Source organism: Myotis brandtii, unplaced genomic scaffold (genome assembly GCF_000412655.1).
Source record: "Myotis brandtii unplaced genomic scaffold, ASM41265v1 scaffold953, whole genome shotgun sequence".
NCBI classification, from domain to species: domain Eukaryota; kingdom Metazoa; phylum Chordata; class Mammalia; order Chiroptera; family Vespertilionidae; genus Myotis; species Myotis brandtii.
In genome coordinates, this window is record NW_005371933.1 from 472,012 (window position 1) to 491,956 (window position 19,945).

The window sequence follows — 19,945 nt, forward strand, 5'->3', positions numbered from 1 at the left end:
ATCCTCCTCAAATACTGTATGTTCTAAAAGGTTACCCATGTAAGTTCTAGGACACAGTAAGCACTCAATATATGTTAATCCCCTTCCCTTCCATTTATAAACAGCAAATGGGGTATAATAATGCAATATTTCAATTCTTTTGCCCAAGTGCCAAGTTATCAAAGGAGGAAAAAGAGGATGGAAAGGAGAATGGGGGGGGGGGGGGGGGGGGGGGGGGGGGGGGGGGGGGGGGGGACAGAGTGAGAAAAAAAAAGGGAAAAAAGAACAAATCGACATTAGAATTACCCTGAGGAAAGAAGCATAAATAAATACAAGGACTACAAGGATATTCATGGCATTATTTACAATAGCAGAAAACTGAAAAACTGAACAGGAACTAGTTATGCAGTTACTTAAAAATTAGTTTTATGATAGATTGATAAAAATATGTATAATCGAGATATGAACTATTATAGAAAAGCATTTCTGAGCTATACTAATTTATGCATCAGTCAAAATTAAGACAGAGAAAAAAGTCATTACAAATAGTGGGGGGAAAAGAATAATTCGTAGCTAATTTACCCTATGTCTGTATTAAAATGAGTGTGAATTTACACACAAAAAAACTAAAACAACAATAATCACATCTATAAAGAAGTAGAAAAAGAATAGATAAAAAGAATTTTAAAGCAAATTAAAATAGAATGGGGTCAGGTAGTGTCAAACATAAGAATATCAGAGTTTTTTTTGAAAGACACCTGTTGCTGAACTTAGAGTCAAATTAAGTTAAATTATTTTAGCCAAGATAAAAATATTCCAGACAATCTATCAATCGTCACTGACTAGTTGTCATAAAGTTGATGACAGAAATATGCAATGAAGCTAAATATGACTGAGCCCATCACTAGCCATCAAAACTTTCCCTCAATGATGACTTACCCACTATGAAGTGATCCTGCCCATACCTGCAGAGGAGAAAACACTGCCACCAGCATCCTATGATACTTCTAAAAAGAGCTATTAACAGGGCCTGGTGTAAACTGAAAATTTTCCTGTTTATAATCAAGGAAACAATTTATATTCTTTAATCAAGTATTAATACCAAACACAAACCAATATAACAAAATATTAATATCCTACCTGAACATCTTTGTATTTGTCTCTTAAGTCCAAGAGCCGGTGATAAGCTTTAATGGCTTCTGAAAATTCCCCAACATCAACGCTAGTGAGAATGTAGTTTTCCCAGATCTGCCAGTGTTCATAGTTGCACTTGAGGGCTTCTTGCAAAGTTCTAAAAGCTTTCACTCTATTGAAGGTCCAAGTTGAAAGAAAACAATATGAATAACCACAGCTAAATAAACCATAGCTACTAGGTAAGTGTATAAAGTATGGATGTGGACTTTCTGTCAGTCCTTAATTATTCATGTAATAAATAGAATTAGAGGTCCAAACCACCTCAAATTTCCCTACAATTTTTTAAAATTTTAAAAGAAGCATGAAATTAAAAACAAACAAACAACAAAAAAAAAACAGGTAGAAATAAAACAAGCATTTTGAAAGAAGTGTGCCCATGTTATCAGTAATTTCCTGGCCTCAGAATTTTTGCAATGAAATTCTTTTTTGGTAAATATGGCTTCTTTAGAAGGAACTTCAATTCAGGATTCACTTATCAAAGCCACATGGTAGGAATACTGCAGGATGAAAGTTGTATAGGAAGACGGAAAGATTTCCCAAGGGACTGGAAGGGACATAATGTCGAGGGGAATCAGATGACACAGAGAAAAGAACTTTAATGAAGAACCTTGTGATGGCAAAGGGATAGACAAGATAGCTTGAAGAGTCACTGTACGGCATGGATAGGATTCTTTTGAGAGGAACAGTAATAATTTACCCCTGAGTCAAAAATTACTCTTGTCTGCAGTAGCAGCAAAGAAAGAAAAGAATAAAAAGCTAAGAATGAAGGAATGATTTACCTCTGAACTTAAAATCCCACTTTTACACCAAAACCTATTCATGGAGCTACATGCAGACACGAAAGCATCAAAAAGAAGTTGAGAAACAATGTGTAAAAACTCCTAAGAAATCCTCATGCAAAATTATCAGGGTTACTAGAAAAACCCACTGAGATCATTCTACAACTATGGCAGGGATTTCCCTCGACGCTCGCTTTCAATCAAAAGGGTCTCTAGTGAGTTTTAACACAATCAGTTGCAATCAAGAACATAATATTATTTTCTGAAGAGAACAGTAGAACAAACAATCCTTTATTTTTGTAGACTGTCATCCAAGAGCAGCGGAAGCATTTCATGATCTCAATGCAATGTGGACTTAATGATATCATTAGAAATATCTTGTGAATCCACAAAGAAAAATTAAATTAAGTTTGAAAATAAGGCCAAATGAAAATAGAAACATATCCATCCTTTAATCCATTCATTGCAGCTCAGGTAATAGCAATCCTGGTCTCTGTCCTTTCCTGGGCTCTCTGTGGCCAATCAACAAGCCCATCTGGTTGTCCCCTTTATAAACTGGCATCTGCCCCTTCTTTTTCCAGCCTAGTTATCTCCTGCCTGGATTGTTACAACAGCTGTCTCCTAACTGGTTTCCCAGCCCGCAGTTTCCTCTCTAGTCAGTCTCATACACTGCCACCAGATAAATCTTCCCAAAAAGCTCTTTCTTCATGAAATTACCCCACTGAAATCTTGGCATCCAATTTCCAACAGAATAGTCTTAACTTGTTAGTCAGATAATCAGAGCATAGTGCAACCTGACCCCAAATAACCTTTTCAACCTTATTCTGGAGTCCATAGCTGATTCTCTCTCCTCAGGCGTTGCTTTCACTCCTGTCACTCTGCATTGGATCCAATTCCCCTTGGCCGAATGGCTTTCCTCTGTGCCCTCTACTCATTCTTCAAAGTTTAGCTTGGTTCCAATACTCTCTCAGAAGCGTTTCTGAACTCGGGTTGTACACCTTCTCTCTTCTGAGATATCTGGCACAGAATACATGTTCTACAAATGCCACCCACTACATTATAATCCTCTTTGTATTTCTCAGTTAATATTTACCACATACTACCTACATTATTAATCAATTTTTAATAATATGGCATAATATTTTATTTTTTTACACCTACACTCCCTAAAGACATTGGTTCGTATTTCCATTTCTCAATCATGTCTAGTACACAGCAAGTAATCAATAAGAATCTATCAATTGAATTGACCAACTGAAGGCATGCTTGCTTTTCTCATGTAAGGAAGTTTAGGATGTAAAACTTCAGTAGCAAGTAAAGATTTCAAATAATATTTCTTATTTTATTACACATTAAATGTTTTCAAGAAATAAACTACATTTAGAAGTCAAATGCTATAAGGCACAATGCCTCAGTATTCAGTTGAAGAAAATCTCATTCATTTATTTGGAAGCAAAGTTCTTCATATTTGTCTGATGTACTTACTTTTGTTTTAATCGGATATACGAAGTTGATAAATTGTTCCAAGCTTCAGCATTCTGAAATGACAGAGAACCCAGTTATAGACTATTCTCATTCAGGTAAAATAATTGCTACAACCAAAAATATAACATATTTTCCTAGTCCAAGATGTGCTCTTTACAATCACAATTTTCACTAAGGTATATTTAAAGGTGTATGAGAAAAATGAAGTAAATTAAATGTAACTTTTATAATTTAGCATGAAAAGGTCACAAAAATAGTCAACAAATTGATATAACTATTAAAGTACTAATTTAGAATTTAGTTAAGATTTTATTTCTACATTTAGATTTACAAAATAGTGGGACAATTTACAATATAATTTATACCACATATAGATTTGCTGCAAACCCAAGGTATTCAGAATATTGTTTTTCCTATCTTAAAAGGCTCTGCTATTTTACCGTCATCCTTTATCAGATAGAAGAATAAGGGAGTGTGTGTTCCAGTATTATTCCTAAGCATTTCACCAAACACATTTCTCTACCTATTCCTCTATTCAATGACAAAAATAAATTAAAACTTTTATATAAATGTTGATTCTAACAAGAATGATATGAATGTTTGTTCCTCTTTGTTCTACATTTTATAAAACACAGAGTATGTAATTCTCAATTTCCATACATATGATTTAAAAATTACAGGGCAATGTGGACCTCTGCTTGCAGACATAGCAGTTAGTACCAGAGTGGACTTATCACCATAAAAAGCTACAAACTGGACAAAACTTTAGAAAACTGTTTTTAAGAAGTTGGACAACAGCCTGGTCACAGGACTGTGATCCCTGAGACAGGGTAAACAACTGAGGTATCTCAACAATCAACCTAGACTTCTAACCAGAGGCACTTCCAGAGAGGCAGAAACCAAACAAAGCAGAGCAAGTCTAGAAGAAGAGTGCAAAGTTCAGGGTTGAAAATTTGGCTGGAATGTGCAGGGCAAAATACCAGGAAAGAGAGATCTGCAGAGAAAATAAGCTCCAGAAATCTCAGTGAGCATCTCATTGAGTCCTTGGCTGAATACTAAGCTGTACATGTGCAGGGCAAAACTTCTTGAGGCCAGGCAGAGAACAACTCCAGAAAGCTGTGAGCTGGACGGAATTCTGGACGTCACACAGTGCTAGGAGTTATTCAAGTTCTAACTAACCAGGTGGAGAATGCTTAAGGCATTGAGCACCCATGGCATTAAGTACTGGCCCCAAAAGGTTGTATCTTAAGAGAAGGGTGATTGCAACTGCAGAATAAAGACAACTCCAGACCCATCCTAGCAAAGAGTAAAACTGAGCTGATCCACAAAAGTAAATTAACTAAATGCCAAAATAAAACTCTATCTTCCAATGGAAAACCCAGAAACTGAACAACACAGCATCCACAATAAAAAATTGGTAGACATACATGCAAATAAGCAGGAAAATTCATCAATAGCCAAAGGAAAAATCAGTTAATAGAAATAAACACAGAAATGAAGGAGATGTTGGAATAAGCACACAAGAACTTCAAAGTGGTTGTTATAAACATGATCAAAGATATGAAGAATCATGAACATAGTAAGGGAACATAATTAGAAAATCTCAGCAGAAACATGAAAACTGTAAAAATCAAATGAAAATTTTTGAACTAAAAAAATACATTATCTGAAATGATGTTTAATTTTTTAAGTTGATATATAATTGATATGTAACACTGTATTCGTTTTAGGTGTATAGCATAATGGTTTAATATATGTAAATATTATGCAATGATTACCACAATTTTAGTTAACATCCATCATGACACATAGTGTGGTAAGTTTAATGAATAAGTCTTAACAACAGATTGGACATAAATATAAGAGCTAAAACAATAAAATTCTTAGAAGGAAAGGATTTTTGGACTTTTTTTTTCATAGTGATGGGAACACAACATGATATCTACGTATCTACCCTGTTTGTAAAAATGTAAGTGCGCAATACAGCATGATTAATGTCACCCAGTGTTGTACAGCGGATCTCTTGCACTTATCTTGCATAACTGAAAGTATACACCGATAGGAATTACTGTTTTGAACGCCAGTACAGTTTGAAGAACTTAGAGAATACCCACTTAGAGCTGTAATAAGGAAAGAAGACTAAACAAACTTACATCGGGTTCTAGAGTCACACAACGCTGAAACGCCTTTGCTGACCCTCCGTAGTCTTCCAAGGCCAAATAGGCACAGCCGAGAGAAAACCACACCCCGAGCTGCAAGGCCAAAAGTCAGTCATTCAAACACACATTTATAGGCTGTAATGTGAACATTTAAGATACTATCAACAACTACTGGAAAGAACACAGAGCTATATAATAAATATTTGCCTTACATTTTATAAGGAACATAAATGTATGGAAATTTAGCAAATGGAGATGAATTTTCCAATATAATTTTCAAAGCTAATGACACTGAAAGCAGGTACAATATCACTGCACATCTTTCCCTGAGCAAGACCACTCTTTGTGTTAATCAAACTCCATGAATGCCAGCCCTGAAATTATGTTTGGGATTAATCTAACATTTTTACTGAGCATCAACTATATAAAAAGTATACAAAGGATCAGCAGATTCACAGCTGGTGAATGAATGTACTACAAACTTAAGGAGAAAAGTTTTTGCTTTCATCTTTAAGACCACAAGGAGTCACACTGCCTACTCTTACCAAGACTCACACTGTCCTAGCATGTATCTGCTTAGGCATGCCTGAAAATAATGTAGAAAAAGTAGGCTCAGAATCTCAGAATGGAAAGCCTGACTTAAGTCAATAAGATTTGCAAATACAGAGATTTAAAAAACAGGTAAATGAGGAAGTAGCTATTGAAATGACAAAAGAAATCTTTACTTCACAGGATTTCCTTAAAATTCAATAGCCTCTATCAAAGGAAAGATAAAATTGATAAGAATTCAATGAAGTTAGTCAGAAATGCAGCTATTACAGGGGGTTTGCTTTCCTTTCAGATATAGTCAGCACAGCCAGCAGAATGCAGTCCGCTTTCTCACTGACTTCCAGACCAAGGCAGTGAGCCTGAAGGTGGATTTGGTTGAACACTTCAGGGTGGGAGAGGAAATGAGGTGCTCAGTTATCTGTCCATAGCCTTCCACGGAGGCAGAGTAGGAGGCTACCCCCCATCTTTCCTCCCAGGGAATTCCCACAAAACTTGTTCCAAATGGCTAGTTGAGGCCTGAAAGTTCTTTAAGCAGATAAAGATTTTTAGCCAGTAATTAGAGGTAAGGCTTAGAAAGCAAACATCCTTGGGCAGTTTATAACACTTCGCCTTGAATTCCCAAAAGGCTATAAATAACTCCTATCAGGAATTGTATAGAGAATAGATGTTGTCAGAGGGATAGGTGACAGTTGAGAAAGGGATGGGTGTGTGTTTGGTAGGAGGGGGGAGGAGCAGAGGTAACAGGTTGAAACAAAGTTAGAAATTCACATTTCTGAATCAAGGGATTTCCAGCAACCTAAAAATTAACTCATTACATTTTGCTTTCGTCTGGTTATTTTTGGAATCAAATGAAAAGAGCTCCAAAGCACCAAACCACATTCACTGAATATGATACAATATGAGAGAGCCTAAAATCTGATGCTAACTTATAAAACAACTAGAAGCCCGTTGCACGAAGATTCACGCAATAGGCCTTCCTTCCCCTGGCTGCCGGCACTGGTTTTCCTCCAGCACCCAGGACCCAGGCCTTTGGTCTGACCTGTGGCCTCTTCAGTCTTTAGTCTTCGCTCCATGCCTGCATATGCAAATTAACCGCTATCTTTGTTGGGTTAATTTGAACAGTCGCTCTGATTGGCTGGTTGGTGTAGCGGAGTGACACCAATTTGCATGTTTCTCTTTTATTAGTGTGGATATACCAAACAAGATCTTCAACTTCTAACCAAGTTGAAAGGGTCAAAATATGTGTATTTATTCATCAGTTATAAGATATACTTTCCTTTCACTATTTAACACCTCTGAAATAGATGCATCTTTTTTTTAACCTTTTAAAAAATTATTTATTGACTTGAGAGAGAGGGAGGGAATACCAATTTGTTGTTCCACTTATTTATGCATTCATTGGTTGATTCCCATATGTGCATGGCATCTTAATAAGCAATAGCTTGTAAGAGTTTTATTGGCAGCATTAAAGTGGCACTTAAAATAAATGTGCCTCTTACAACTGATAGCATAGTCAATGAATTATGGTAGCGAGTTTATTTTGAATGAGGGATACCTCATTCTGGGACTAAATCAGAAACAATAAGAACTATCCTCCAAGTTCTCAAAATGGATGTAACCTTCTTGCTTTCTGCATCAGCAAAGAACAAACTTCCCACAAAACAATTTCACATGTGTTGTTATAAAAAACAGGAAATGCAAATTCAATATGTAAATAAAGAACTTGATTTTTCAACCCACCTGAAAAGACAAAGGTTACAAATGTCTAAAATTAGCAATTATCTTATAGCTTCTATCTTATAGCTGGTAATGAGGTTACTATTTAGCTTGAATTTTTTGAACTAAGTCAATGTTTTATAAATCAGGGTCTTAAAATGAAAATAAATTTTATGAAAATCAGGCAGATGACTTAATACATATTCAGGTTCTCTTTTTTCTCTTGGTCATTTGTGTTGTTGTTTTAGTTATTTGCATCAGAAGAAAAGTCCTAAAATCACCAACTGCTAGTAGATTTTCATATAGTACTAATAACATCTATAATAATAAAAGTGTAATATGCAAATTGACCGAATGGCCAAACAGCAGAACAACTGTCCGGATGACCTTCTGGACAAAGCCGGGGCAGGGCTTCGAAGGCCTACTCTTGCATGAATTTTGTGCATCGGGCCTCTAGTCCTATTTAATAATAGACAAACATGGTAATTAACCGTACCTCCGACACGCTTCCCATTGGCTAATCAGGGCGATATGCAAATTAACTGCCAACCAAGATGGCGGCCGGCAGCCAGGCAGCTGAAGCGAACAGGAGGCTTGCTTGCTCCAGTGAAGGAGGAAGCCAAGGTTCCCCGCCTGCCACTGCTGGGCTCTGAGCTTGCACTCTAAGCAACTATGCTGCCATTATAGAAGCTAAACAATCCCCATGCTTTCAGCCAGCCGGGTCTCAGAGCTGGAGTTGCAACAGAGTTTTGATTATAGAACCCAAACAAACCAGATACCTGCTTTCAGCAGCCGAGGCCTCAGAGCTGGAGCCAAGCCTCAGAGCTAAAGCCGGCTCTCAGTTCCAGTGACAGCCATAGAAGGTAAATAAATCCCAGAATAAAAAAGAAAAAGAAAAAAAGGAGAGGTTGGGACCCCACCCTGAAGGGTGTGTGACCAGCTGCAAACAGCCATCATCCCCTCATCCAGGCTGGCCAGGCACCCCAGTGGGGACCCCCACCCTGAAGGGTGTGTGACCAGCTGCAAACAGCCATCATCCCCTCATCCAGGCTGGCCAGGCACCCCAGTGGGGACCCCCACCCTGATCCAGGACACCCTTCAGGGCAAACCAGCCGGCCCCCAGGCCTCTATCCTATATAGTAAAAGGGTAATATGCCTCCCGGCACCGGGATCAGCAGAGCTGCGAGGCCTCCCGGCACTGGGATCAGTGGAGCTGCGAGGCCTCCTGGCCACCGGGATCGAGGAGCAGCGAGGCCTCCCAGCACCGGGATCAGCAGAGCCACGAGGCCTCCCGAACCCGGGATTAGCGGAGCCATGAGGCCTCCTGGCACCGGGATCAGCTGAGCCGTGAGGCCTCCTGGCACCGGGATCAGCGGAGCAGTGAGGCCTCCCAGCACTGGGATCAGCGGAGACGTGAGGCCTCCTGGCCCCTGGAGCAGCGTGACAGGGGGCAGCGCCCAAACCCCCTGATCGCCCTGCGGCTCTGTGTGTGACAGGGGGCGGGGCCACAACCTCCCTATCCACCCTGCTCTGTGCGTGACAGGGGGTGGCGCTGCAACCTCCCCATCGACCCTGCCTTGAGTGTGACAGGGAGCGGTGCCCCAACCCCCCAATCGGCCCTACCCTGAGCATGACTGGGGGTGGCATCGCAACCTCCCGATCCTCCCTGCTCTGTGCATGACAGGGGGCGGCGCCCCAACTCCCCAATCGGCCCTGCTCTGAGCCTGACCAGGGGCTGCACCTAGGGATTGGGCCTGCCCTCTGCCACCCGGGAGCGGGCCTAAGCCAGCAGGTCGTTATCTCCTGAGGGGTCCCAGATTGTGAGAGGGCACAAGTGGGGCTGAGGGGCACCCCTCCCGCCAGTGCACAAATTTTTGTGCACCGGGCCTCTAGTATAATTATAATGAGACTAGAGGCCCACTGCACGAAGATTCCTACAATAGGCCTTCTTTCCCCTGGCTGCCAGCACCAGTTTTCCTCTGGCACCCAGGACCCAGACCTTCACTCTGGCCACCGCCTTCCATCTTCGCTCTGGACACAGTCTTCGCTGCAGCTGGAGCCTTCAGTCTTTGCTCCTCGCTCCGGCCAGAGTCTTCAGTCTCCGGCCAGAGCTGCTCCTGTAGCTCCTTCCGCCCCCCACCCTCCCCCTCACAGCTTGATCACTGCTTCGCCTACAGACCTCGCCGACGGGCTCCTGGGTCCCGGGGGGCCTCCTTGCCTGTGGCCTGGCTTTCCGGCGACTCCTGGGGTCGCACATGGGGTCCTGGATGGTGGCTCCCAGTGTCCCGCCCTGCCTGCAGTATGCAAATTAGCCACCATCTTTGTTGGAGGTTAATTTGCATATCACGCTGGTCAGCCAATGGCGATGGTAGCGAAGGTAAGGTTAATTACCATGTTTGTCTATTATTAGATAGGATGACTTTTGCACACACCCTATTCTTTAAAATAATGAAATGGCTTTAAAATAAACAAACTCTAGGATCTTCTCACTGCTGTGGCTGAGCTGACCCACTAAAACACAAATAATGCATTCATACCTTGCTTTTCAATTGAGGGCCTCAGAATTTTGGGGACTAAGGAGACTATTTGGTGCCTCTTTTACTTTTTTTATTTTAAACTGTTACATAAACTATTATTACCACCCTGCCCCCACAGCCATGATTTATGGCAATACCATCCTTGCTAACGATGAAAGAGAGGAAGGCAGTGAACAGGTGCTGGAAAACTGAGAAGATCAATTTTTTAAGGACCAGGGCATATCAAACCCCCTCCCCCACGCCCTCTTGAGTAGGCGGGTAGACAAAGATGAAACAGAAGAACAGATGACCATGTTTGGTTGGAAGGAAGAGCTGAAAGGCAAACCTCTTATCAAAGGGACTGGGCAAGACAAAGAAAGAGTCATCTGCTAGAGGCTCTGGCTGAGGTTCCTGCAGGGCTTATTTCGGGGCGAACTGCGAGGGCAAGCCTGTGATGTCACAGGTGGGGCGATGGTCTCTACAAGCTGACACTCAGCTTTCTCTCCTGAGCGAACCAATGCAAAACACAAGCAGGCCAACTATTTATTTGAAATGTGATAATATGTATTCTTAAAGAATGATTTTAAATTATTTTAAACATAATTAACAAAAGAACAGCAATGATTGAGAATATGGTCTCTCTTTGAACTTCCCTCATTAAGTTCCCTAAAGAAACAGTGAAATGGAAAGATGGATGCCTGGGATTCAAGAGGTTCTGTGTAACTGTATGACCTTGGCCTTGTCACTTAACCTCTGAGTCTCAGTTCCCCAACTGTTTAACGGAGGTTGGAGTAACCGAAAATTCCAAGGCTCCTTGGGACCCCAGATTCTGAAAACCCAGAGGTGATAGGGTTCAAAGCTACAATAGTGCCATCTAGTGGCAAAATAAGTACACTGGTTATACAAGGAGATTAGAATTAGAATCAGCAGGTTTGAGGAGCTAGAAGGGAATCTGTTCAATTAGAGGCCTTAGAAGTCAATTCAAAAAAGAAAACGAGGCCTAGAAAGGAAGTAATTTGCCCAAAGCCACACAATGGTTCCTGGTTCCTGGTGTGAGCTACGTGTGATGAAGAGAGTGACTGCAATGCTTATGAACCCTTGATAATTAGTGGGAATTAAAGCGTGCCACTCAGGGGACTAGGAAATAGTAAGCATCACTACACAATGGGTGGATTAGTTTTATAATTAAAAGGTTAATTTTTACAAAGGCACTTAGAGCACATCTGCAATAGGTACCATCTGCTTTTATATTACAATTTCCTTTCTTACATTATGAGCCTACTACTCAAAATTCCTTCCTCCTTCAAGGTTTCTGCAGAATGAATAATCAGTTTCTTCACACACTTTTTGCTAATTCTCCTTACAGGACTGACTGACTGAATTTTTTTGATGTCACATATAATAAAGTTTAACATGCTTTAATGGAGTCCTAAAGCCAAGCTTCACACTCTTTCTCTCCTTTCTACATCCCTGACACATTCCCATGACCCCAAATGCAGATCAGTTGTTGAATGTGGTTTCATTAAACAGGAAATGACCCAAGCCGAATCCAAGAGTGATAATCAATGTTCTTTGGTAGTAGCTTTTCCTAAAGCGATGCAGCGTGCTCATAGTTTTTTTTAAAAAATGTCTACCACCAACTCTTTTGTAACCAGATTTCTCATTTACTAAGTCCCAAGTTTTTTTCCCTAAAAAACACATCTTAACCTACCAGCTTTTCTCTCTCTCTAAAGGAGTATTTTCCTCTATTGCAGTGCCTTCCTTTAAACCAAAGGATCAATGAAATTTTATGCACACATTTTTCTTTTACTAGACAGGCCATTAATTGTTTAATGCTCTCCTCTTATTCCTGTCCTAGATTTGGTTATTCTGGTTCTTACATTTGCCCACTCCCTCCAGAGAATGCACAATGTGAGCTATTATAGGTGCTGGTCTGTCATTTAGGCTACAGAGAAAGAGGCAACAATGATTTTCTACCACCATTATTGCCACACTACTAGGCAGGATGGGGAAATCCCACCATGTAACATCTATGACTGAGAACTTACTATGAGCCAGGAACTGAAGGGGATACTTTACATAGCTTAGCTCTAATTTCCCCAGCAGCAAATTGAGAGAGGGATTATAATCTCCACTTTACAAATGAGGACACTGAAGCCCAGAAAATGAAGTGATTCACCTACGTCATATTCCTTGGGATTATGAGGATTCAGCATCAGGCCTATGGCAGCAAAGCTCCTGCCCTCTTTCTACCTCCCAGTCACAGCTACGGCCCAGATGTTATCCCAGGGCTTGTATTTCTTGGCAGTTATGCAAGTTAGACCTTAACAGTTTCATTTTTTATTGCTTACCAATATGAGAAATGAAGAACACAAAGGAAAGAATCCCTTTTTTCTCTACATATTATTCACATATGTTCACTCTGTCTTCTCCATTGGAATGTAAGCTCCCATCTCCTTGAGTCTTCCCACCACAACTAATACACGTTCTCAACAGAAACCATGGAACTCCAGTTCAAATAACATTTTCTTCTTTCAAACACCAAAATGAAAGATAAAGTCAATCCCTACAAATCAAGAGAGAGTATAAGCTCCCTGGGTAATTAAAACCAGGGAGTATTATAGCGGTCTGATCTTACGTAAGAATGGGCTGGGAAGGACTGCCTCAGTTTCTCTAAAATTCCCTGGTCTTGCAGAAACATACTCCCTGTCATGTGCTGGGTCGTCCCAAAACATTGATAATCTTCCTAAAGTTCCCATGAATCCCTTCCTTGGTTTCCTTCTGTCTCTCAGACCAAAACCCTGGAGCATTCTGTTCGAGTCCTATTTCACTGGTGCTCTTTCTTCTCCCTTCCTCCAGCTGCTGGGGATGTCCAGAGTTCAGTGTTTTGCCTGGTGTTCTCTTCCAACAGTTTTCTGTAAAGAATCCATTCACTTGCATGGCTTCACCTTACTCTGCAGAGAAGCCCTGGTCTGTAAGCTCTGTTCTGGCCTCACTATGGGCTTCAGGTTTCTATGTCCAGTGAAGTATCTATCAGACAGCTTTAGTTAGATACAGCAACACCTCTTCATAGTCAGCATACAAAATCACAGCACCATCCCACGCAAATATGTATTTTCCCTTCCTCTTGAAATCTCTATCTATCAACAGGGACATTTTCCTTTTTAATAAGAAATTGAGAAAACTGACATCCTCTTGGACTCTCAGTCCTACCAGTTCAAAGATTAAAGCCCAGAAAACTTCCCTTTGTAATGAGGCTTCAACCTGTGCTACCTTTCCATCCTCACTGCTAAAGCACTGGTCACTCATCCATGACACTCATTCTTTATTTAAACTTCCTGAAGTACTGCTCGTCGTATCACTCACTCTTTAATTCAAAACCACAACAGACTTCCACATCCAGCGGGGTAGATAACCCTGAAGAAAGGCATTTAAGGCTCCCCACCAACGAGTTCTGTCCCTATCATTTCCCGGCGGAAACGCTCTGCTCGCTGCTGATAGGTTGACGCGGCCTAATTCATTCCCACGTCCATGCCTGGTACACAGCAGGATCTCGATAACGCGTAGTCAGGCAACCACATAATATACTGTTCAAACTGCAATATTTTGCAAGTGAAATGGGACATTAAAAATAATTAAAATTATATGACTTAAAAAAGACTTTATTTATTGGCCAACAAGTTATTGATCAACAAACTGGTTTTACTATATCAGGGATCTATAAGATCATTACATTTGAAAACTGTTTTCAAAACTAAAATTATTTTTGAAAAATAAAAATACTTTACATTAAAATTAAAAAATTTTAAATGCTGATTACCTGAACATTTAAAACTAACAAAAGGAACATTAATGAAGCTATACATTTGTGACATCTGCACATTTCTTCAATATATTACAGAATTAATGTTTCTTTTTCTTAGGTATTCGTGTATCCTAATCAGTTCCTTGGTCATTCTAATACCATGTCACTGACATGTTTCTGATGAATTTATAAGTGAACGACAGACAGTACTCTCCAAAGCACTAATGCTGTAAATGGTACACACATCTAACAAATGGCCATAGATGCAGAGATGATGCATTTAAATGGTATTTCTATACCACTTTGATTTCAGAAAGTCGTTATGATGCACAAGAACCATTCAAATATCACTCTCATTTTGCCTAAATTTTGTTATTAAACCTAATTGCATGGGCATGTGTGAGAAAAGAGGGTGGAATTCAGTTTTCCTTTTATTCCAGGACTTACAGGAGAGAACAGCACATAGGAGCTGTCCTTCTTCAGAGACAGTTCAAACTTGGACCCCAGCTAGGACAAGTCTGCGGTGTCTGCCTCTGCAGTAGTCTGTACAACTGCAGATCAAATGCCTGCACATTCTGGCATGCTCACAGCCTCCGCAATTGGATCCATATGACACACTGCAAAATACCCTCACATAACATCTGTTTGTACTGCTTTAAACAATTGTCATTTTTTGTCTCACTAAGTAATTAATTCAAAATTATATAATGAGACGGTTAAGTCCTGTCAAGTCCTGCCTTGCAAATTCCCTCACATCCATCCCTTCTTTCCTGTTGCCCCTTCCACACTGACACTGCCGTGCTAGATGCTGCTACAGTTTCCTAGCCCTGCCTACATCCTGCTGCCAAAGCAATATTCCCAAATTACCTCCATGCGCACCACATTCCTTCCTCAAAAACGAAGCCAAACACAAACCAACCCCTCGATGGCCCCTATCTGCCAAATAAAAAGTCACATTTAAGACCTTTTGTAATCTGGCTCCGGGCTAGCTTTCCCACTGGAACGGCTCTATTCCCTTTGACTCTAAAAAGCCTATTCACTCACCCCTCCGCTCCTCCAGGACACACACACACACACACACACACACACACCTACCTACTTTTTCTGTTTCTAGGCTTTGCTCAGACTGTTCACCTGCCTGAAATGCTCTCACCCCTGCCCCTCCCCTGGCCTCTTTAAGTACTATTTGTCCTTCAAAGCCAAATTCAACATCCTCTCCAATGTCTACCAGGGGGCAGAAATATTCTCTTTGGCTTCTATATAACTAGTGCTTTATAAATAATTCACTTGGTATTTCTTTGATGCCTTGTGTAATTGGCCAGTTTTATCTGTGTTCATTTCACTAGACTGTACCAGAGGGTACAAACAGAACTATCTGGTGATCTGTTGCTACTGCTTCATCCTTTGGCTCAACGGTGTGTGCACAGCAAACAATCATATATATTTGACTGAATAATTGGTTAAAAATATTATTTATTCACTCATTCAACAAATATTTATTGACTATCCAATATGTGATAGATGCTGTTATAGCACTACAAAAATACAATTAAAACTCACAGATAAAAATTTTTGCCTTCATGGGACTTGTTTCAGGTGGAGGATACACATAATTTTTTTAATGTAAGCTATACGTAATATTAGAAGGTTCTAAGTGCCATGAAGAAAAATAAAGCAGGGAAGGAAATTAAGGAGTATAAGGAGGAGGTGAAGGCCTCTCTGAGAAAGTGTCATTTGAGCAAAGACTTGAATGAGGCTACAGAGCAAGGTATACAGATACCTAGAAGAAGAACATTCCAGGCAAAGGAAGAGCAAGTGCTGTAACTGTGAGGCAGGGATGTGCCTAAAATATTCAAGGGAGACAAAGGCTTTTCCCCGCCACCTGATTTGGAAGATATTTGCTACTCAGAGTGAGGAAAGTAAGCATCAGCCTAACCTGTCATAAAAAATGTACTTCTGATGTTTTTTCAATGTAAAAGACATGCTCTGAGTCTACCATGTTCTAAAATGGCCATTTCTGCATACTCACGTTCACAGGAACATTATTCACAATAGTCAAGAGGTTGAAGCAACCCGAGTAAGTGTCCTCTGACAGATGAAGGGACAAACAAATGTGGTACATACATACAATGGAATTCAGCCTTAAAAAGGAAGGAGATTCTGACACATGCTACAACATGGATGATTCTTGAGGACATTATACCGGTCACAAAGGGAAATATACTATATGACTCCACTCATATGAGGTACTTAAGAGTAGTCAAATTCAGAGGCAGAAAGTAGAATGGTTGTCAGCAACTAGAGGGACAGGGGGATAGGGAGTTATTGTTTTGCAAGAGAAAAACATAAAGATGGATGGTGGTGATGCTCGCACAACAATGTGAACATACTTCACACTACTGAACTTTACACTTAGAAATGGTTACGATGAAAAAATTGTTGTGATGCGCTTTTTACCACAATTTTAAAAAAAAGAAGTGCAGGTTCCAGAGGCAGACCATGTGGTTTCAAATACTGGCCAAATGTCCAGTGAGGTACCTGGCTCATAGTAAATGCTTGGTAAACATTTCTTCTTATGATGATCAACGATCCATTCTATGTTACCCTATTTTATTTATATAAAAGTTTTTCTTTCATTATTGATTTCAGCAGTTACTTGCAGAATCCTATACTGTCTGCAATTTTGATTCATTTCCTTCCTAATGTATCTTTTCAAAATGGAACTTAATTTTAATAGCTGTATTTGCCTTAAGCATGATTAACAAAACTAACAAAATAAAAAAACACAACAGAGAGTCGACTTTTGCTCACAAGCAAAAAGTGTATCAGAGATGAAGTTCTTAGCAATCAAAGACAAGCTCACCAGCCAGTAGGACAGAAAGTAGGTACTCATTCAGGAAGAATCTAAATCAAAGAACTGTTAGGCCCTAGCCAGTCTGGTTCAGTGGATAGAGAGTCAGCCTGTGGACCAAAGGGTCTCAGGTTTGATTTGGGTCAAGGGCATGTACCTAGGTTGCAGGCTCCTCCCCGGCCCAGGGCTTGTGCAAGAGGCAACCAATCGATGTGTTTCTCTCACATCGATGTTTCTCTTTGTCTTTCCCTCTCTCTTCCACTCTCCCTAAAAATCAATGGAAAAATATCCTCCGGTGAGAATTAACAAAACAAAACAAAAAGAAAGAAAACCGTTAGTGCCGAGAGCAGATGGGGTTTGGTGAACTGTCTAACCTGCATGGGATTGATCTTCACCGAGCGCTCAAAGCACTGCACGCACTCCTTAAACTCCTTGTTCCGCAGGTGAAGGAGGCCCTTGGAGCGCTGAGCACGGGCACTGCGGTGCCGGGACAGCTCCCAGGCCTTGTCATAGCAGCGGTGGTCACGGAGGACATCTCCAAGCAAGCAGTACAAACTTGGCGTTTCTTTTTTCTCCAGCTCTTGCCTAAGGATTTCTTCTGCCTAGAATTAACAACAGAAATAACTAAATTGCTTTTAAGTTTATTGTATAAAGGTAAACATCTTTTAACTCACATGATCCAAAACTTCATTTTCAATGTTTAAGATGACCAGGTTAGTTCATGCATTTAGAACACAGGCTGAATAAGAAAATAACCAAAATAAATATGAAGTTTTAAAATATCCACATAATTCCCTTATTGCAGATAATAGTTATTAATGTATCTAACTATAACTCTGTAAGGTCACATTCTCTCTCTCTATTTATATATAAAAATTTATATATAAATAGGTATAGATATATTCAACCAAATTATGTAACAGACTGTAGCCACAGCAGGATTTTTGCTGAAATGATCTTCCAGTGTAGTTGAAGGCATTCTCTTGGCAGCATGGCACTGAAACTAGATACGCACTCCCTCCCAGAAATTCTAAAGGCTAGTTCACTTAATAAGTTCTTTCCTGCTTTAACCAGTTCAAGTGGATTCTGAGGTCTGCAATTAAGCAATGCCCATCATAGTAACTGGTTACAGAAGTGCTTGCAGTGTTCTCTCTCATGATCACTGGATCCTCATTGTCTTCAAATCCAACTAGATTAGATAACTAATCACAAATACTCATTTTCTGTAGGACTGCTGAATTATAGTACAGATGACTTCAGATTCACCAGTTCCATGTGCAAGGTAAGGCATCTGATTGGGTTAATCAAGTATGTTCTAGTCATTCGTCTTATTTCCTCTATTGCCTTTTAACTATACTAGGTACACCATTTTATTATTTTTTAATGATTGCTCTAGGGCAGTGATGGCGAACCTATAACACGCGTGTCAGAGGTGACACGCGAACTCATTTTTTTGGTTGATTTTTCTTTGTTAAATGACATTTAAATATATAAAATAAATATCAAAAATATAAGTCTTTGTTTTACTATGGTTGCAAATATCAAAAAATTTCTATATGTGACACGGCACCAGAGTTAAGTTAGGGTTTTTCAAAATGCTGACACGCCGAGCTCAAAAGGTTCGCCATCACTGCTCTAGGGCTACTCATGTGCATCTCCAATTTACCAATATTCATTTACAGTTATTATTGTATCACCTCACCTTTCTCACATCACAAGTGGCCATTAAGCTAATCAATGCGAAACAGTCTATTTTTGTATTATTATTTATTAGTTACTTTATTATTTTCCATAATAACAACTGGCCAAATGTCCAGTGAGGTACCTGGCTCATAGTAAATGCTTGGTAAACATCTCTCTGTCTTTGAGAACTAGCCTCTACTATAGCAAAAAACAGAATCCATCTTTGCTGCCTGCTTCAGGGAAGAAGGCTGAAATTAGAAAATGTGCCCCAAGTTGTTGATTTAGCAGCATGTGTGAGCAAGCTCGCGCGCATGCGCCCACACAGACACGCACACATTTTTTTTAAAGCCTAAAGCTATTGTCAGGTGGACAAATCTGACTATTAGTACTCTATTAAATTCTTAGTCTGACCATTTTCCTGTCCCCTTGGAACAAACCGCTAGCTGTTAAACCCACCCCTGTCATTTCTGTAGTCCTCAAAGGCTCTTTATAGTTAATACCATCTCTGGGCCTAGAGCTCATTTCCCACCTTCATTCTTTGCCAGGAGGGCTTCTTACGGTTGTTGGTTTGCCAATTCCCCATTTTTATATACTGACCAGAGGCAAAGTCAGATGAGCGCCACTCTTACCATATACTAGAATTTTCAGTTCCTTCTGCTAATTCACAGAATCAAGGCACAAATCACAGCCAAGAAGGGCATACAGTGAGTAAATCTAGATTTCTTGGCATCTCTTAAAGAATCAAATGATGTGGAAACACTGGTCTTTGGCATTCGAACTGCCTTTCAGACTAAAGGCACCTACATCCTCACAGATCTTATGGTTGGAAGACTGTAGGATGGATTATGTAACAGTTTTCTAGGGATGTGTTATTAAGTGTTTTGGTTGTAAGAGAACCAACATAGCTTAGGCAAAAAAAAAAGGGGGGGGTGACTTATTGATTCATGCACCTGAAAACTCTTATAGACCTATCATGATAGCTGTATCCAGGGGCTGGGACGATGTCATCATGCCTTTGTAGCTCTCCATGAGCAAACAAGAAGGGCCCAAGTTTAGTAATCCCAATGCAAACAGAGTCAATTCAAGGCTAACAGAAAGGTTCCACTGAAGACTGGAGGGCCTGAGTCATGTGTCCTCGTCTCTGAAAGAACCACATGGAAAGGGTTCTCCTCAGGGAGAGGAGTTCTGTTATCAGACGATCAGGGAAGGGTTGCTGAGCAGGAAAAAAG

At 40.2% G+C, this 19,945-nt stretch overlaps 1 protein-coding gene across 1 annotated transcript in view; it reads right to left on the bottom strand.

Annotated features, from left to right (window-relative positions):
- TTC27 (tetratricopeptide repeat domain 27) overlaps positions 1 to 19,945 on the bottom strand; it is a 95,747-nt gene that overhangs the window by 10,483 nt on the left and 65,319 nt on the right. Inside the window, exons 13-16 of the mRNA XM_005886046.2 lie at positions 17,408 to 17,635; positions 5,591 to 5,689; positions 3,438 to 3,490; positions 1,120 to 1,285 (exon numbers count right to left, since the gene is read on the bottom strand). Of these exons, the coding sequence (XP_005886108.1) occupies positions 1,120 to 1,285; positions 3,438 to 3,490; positions 5,591 to 5,689; positions 17,408 to 17,635 (546 nt within the window). The remainder of the gene's footprint in view (positions 1 to 1,119; positions 1,286 to 3,437; positions 3,491 to 5,590; positions 5,690 to 17,407; positions 17,636 to 19,945) is intronic.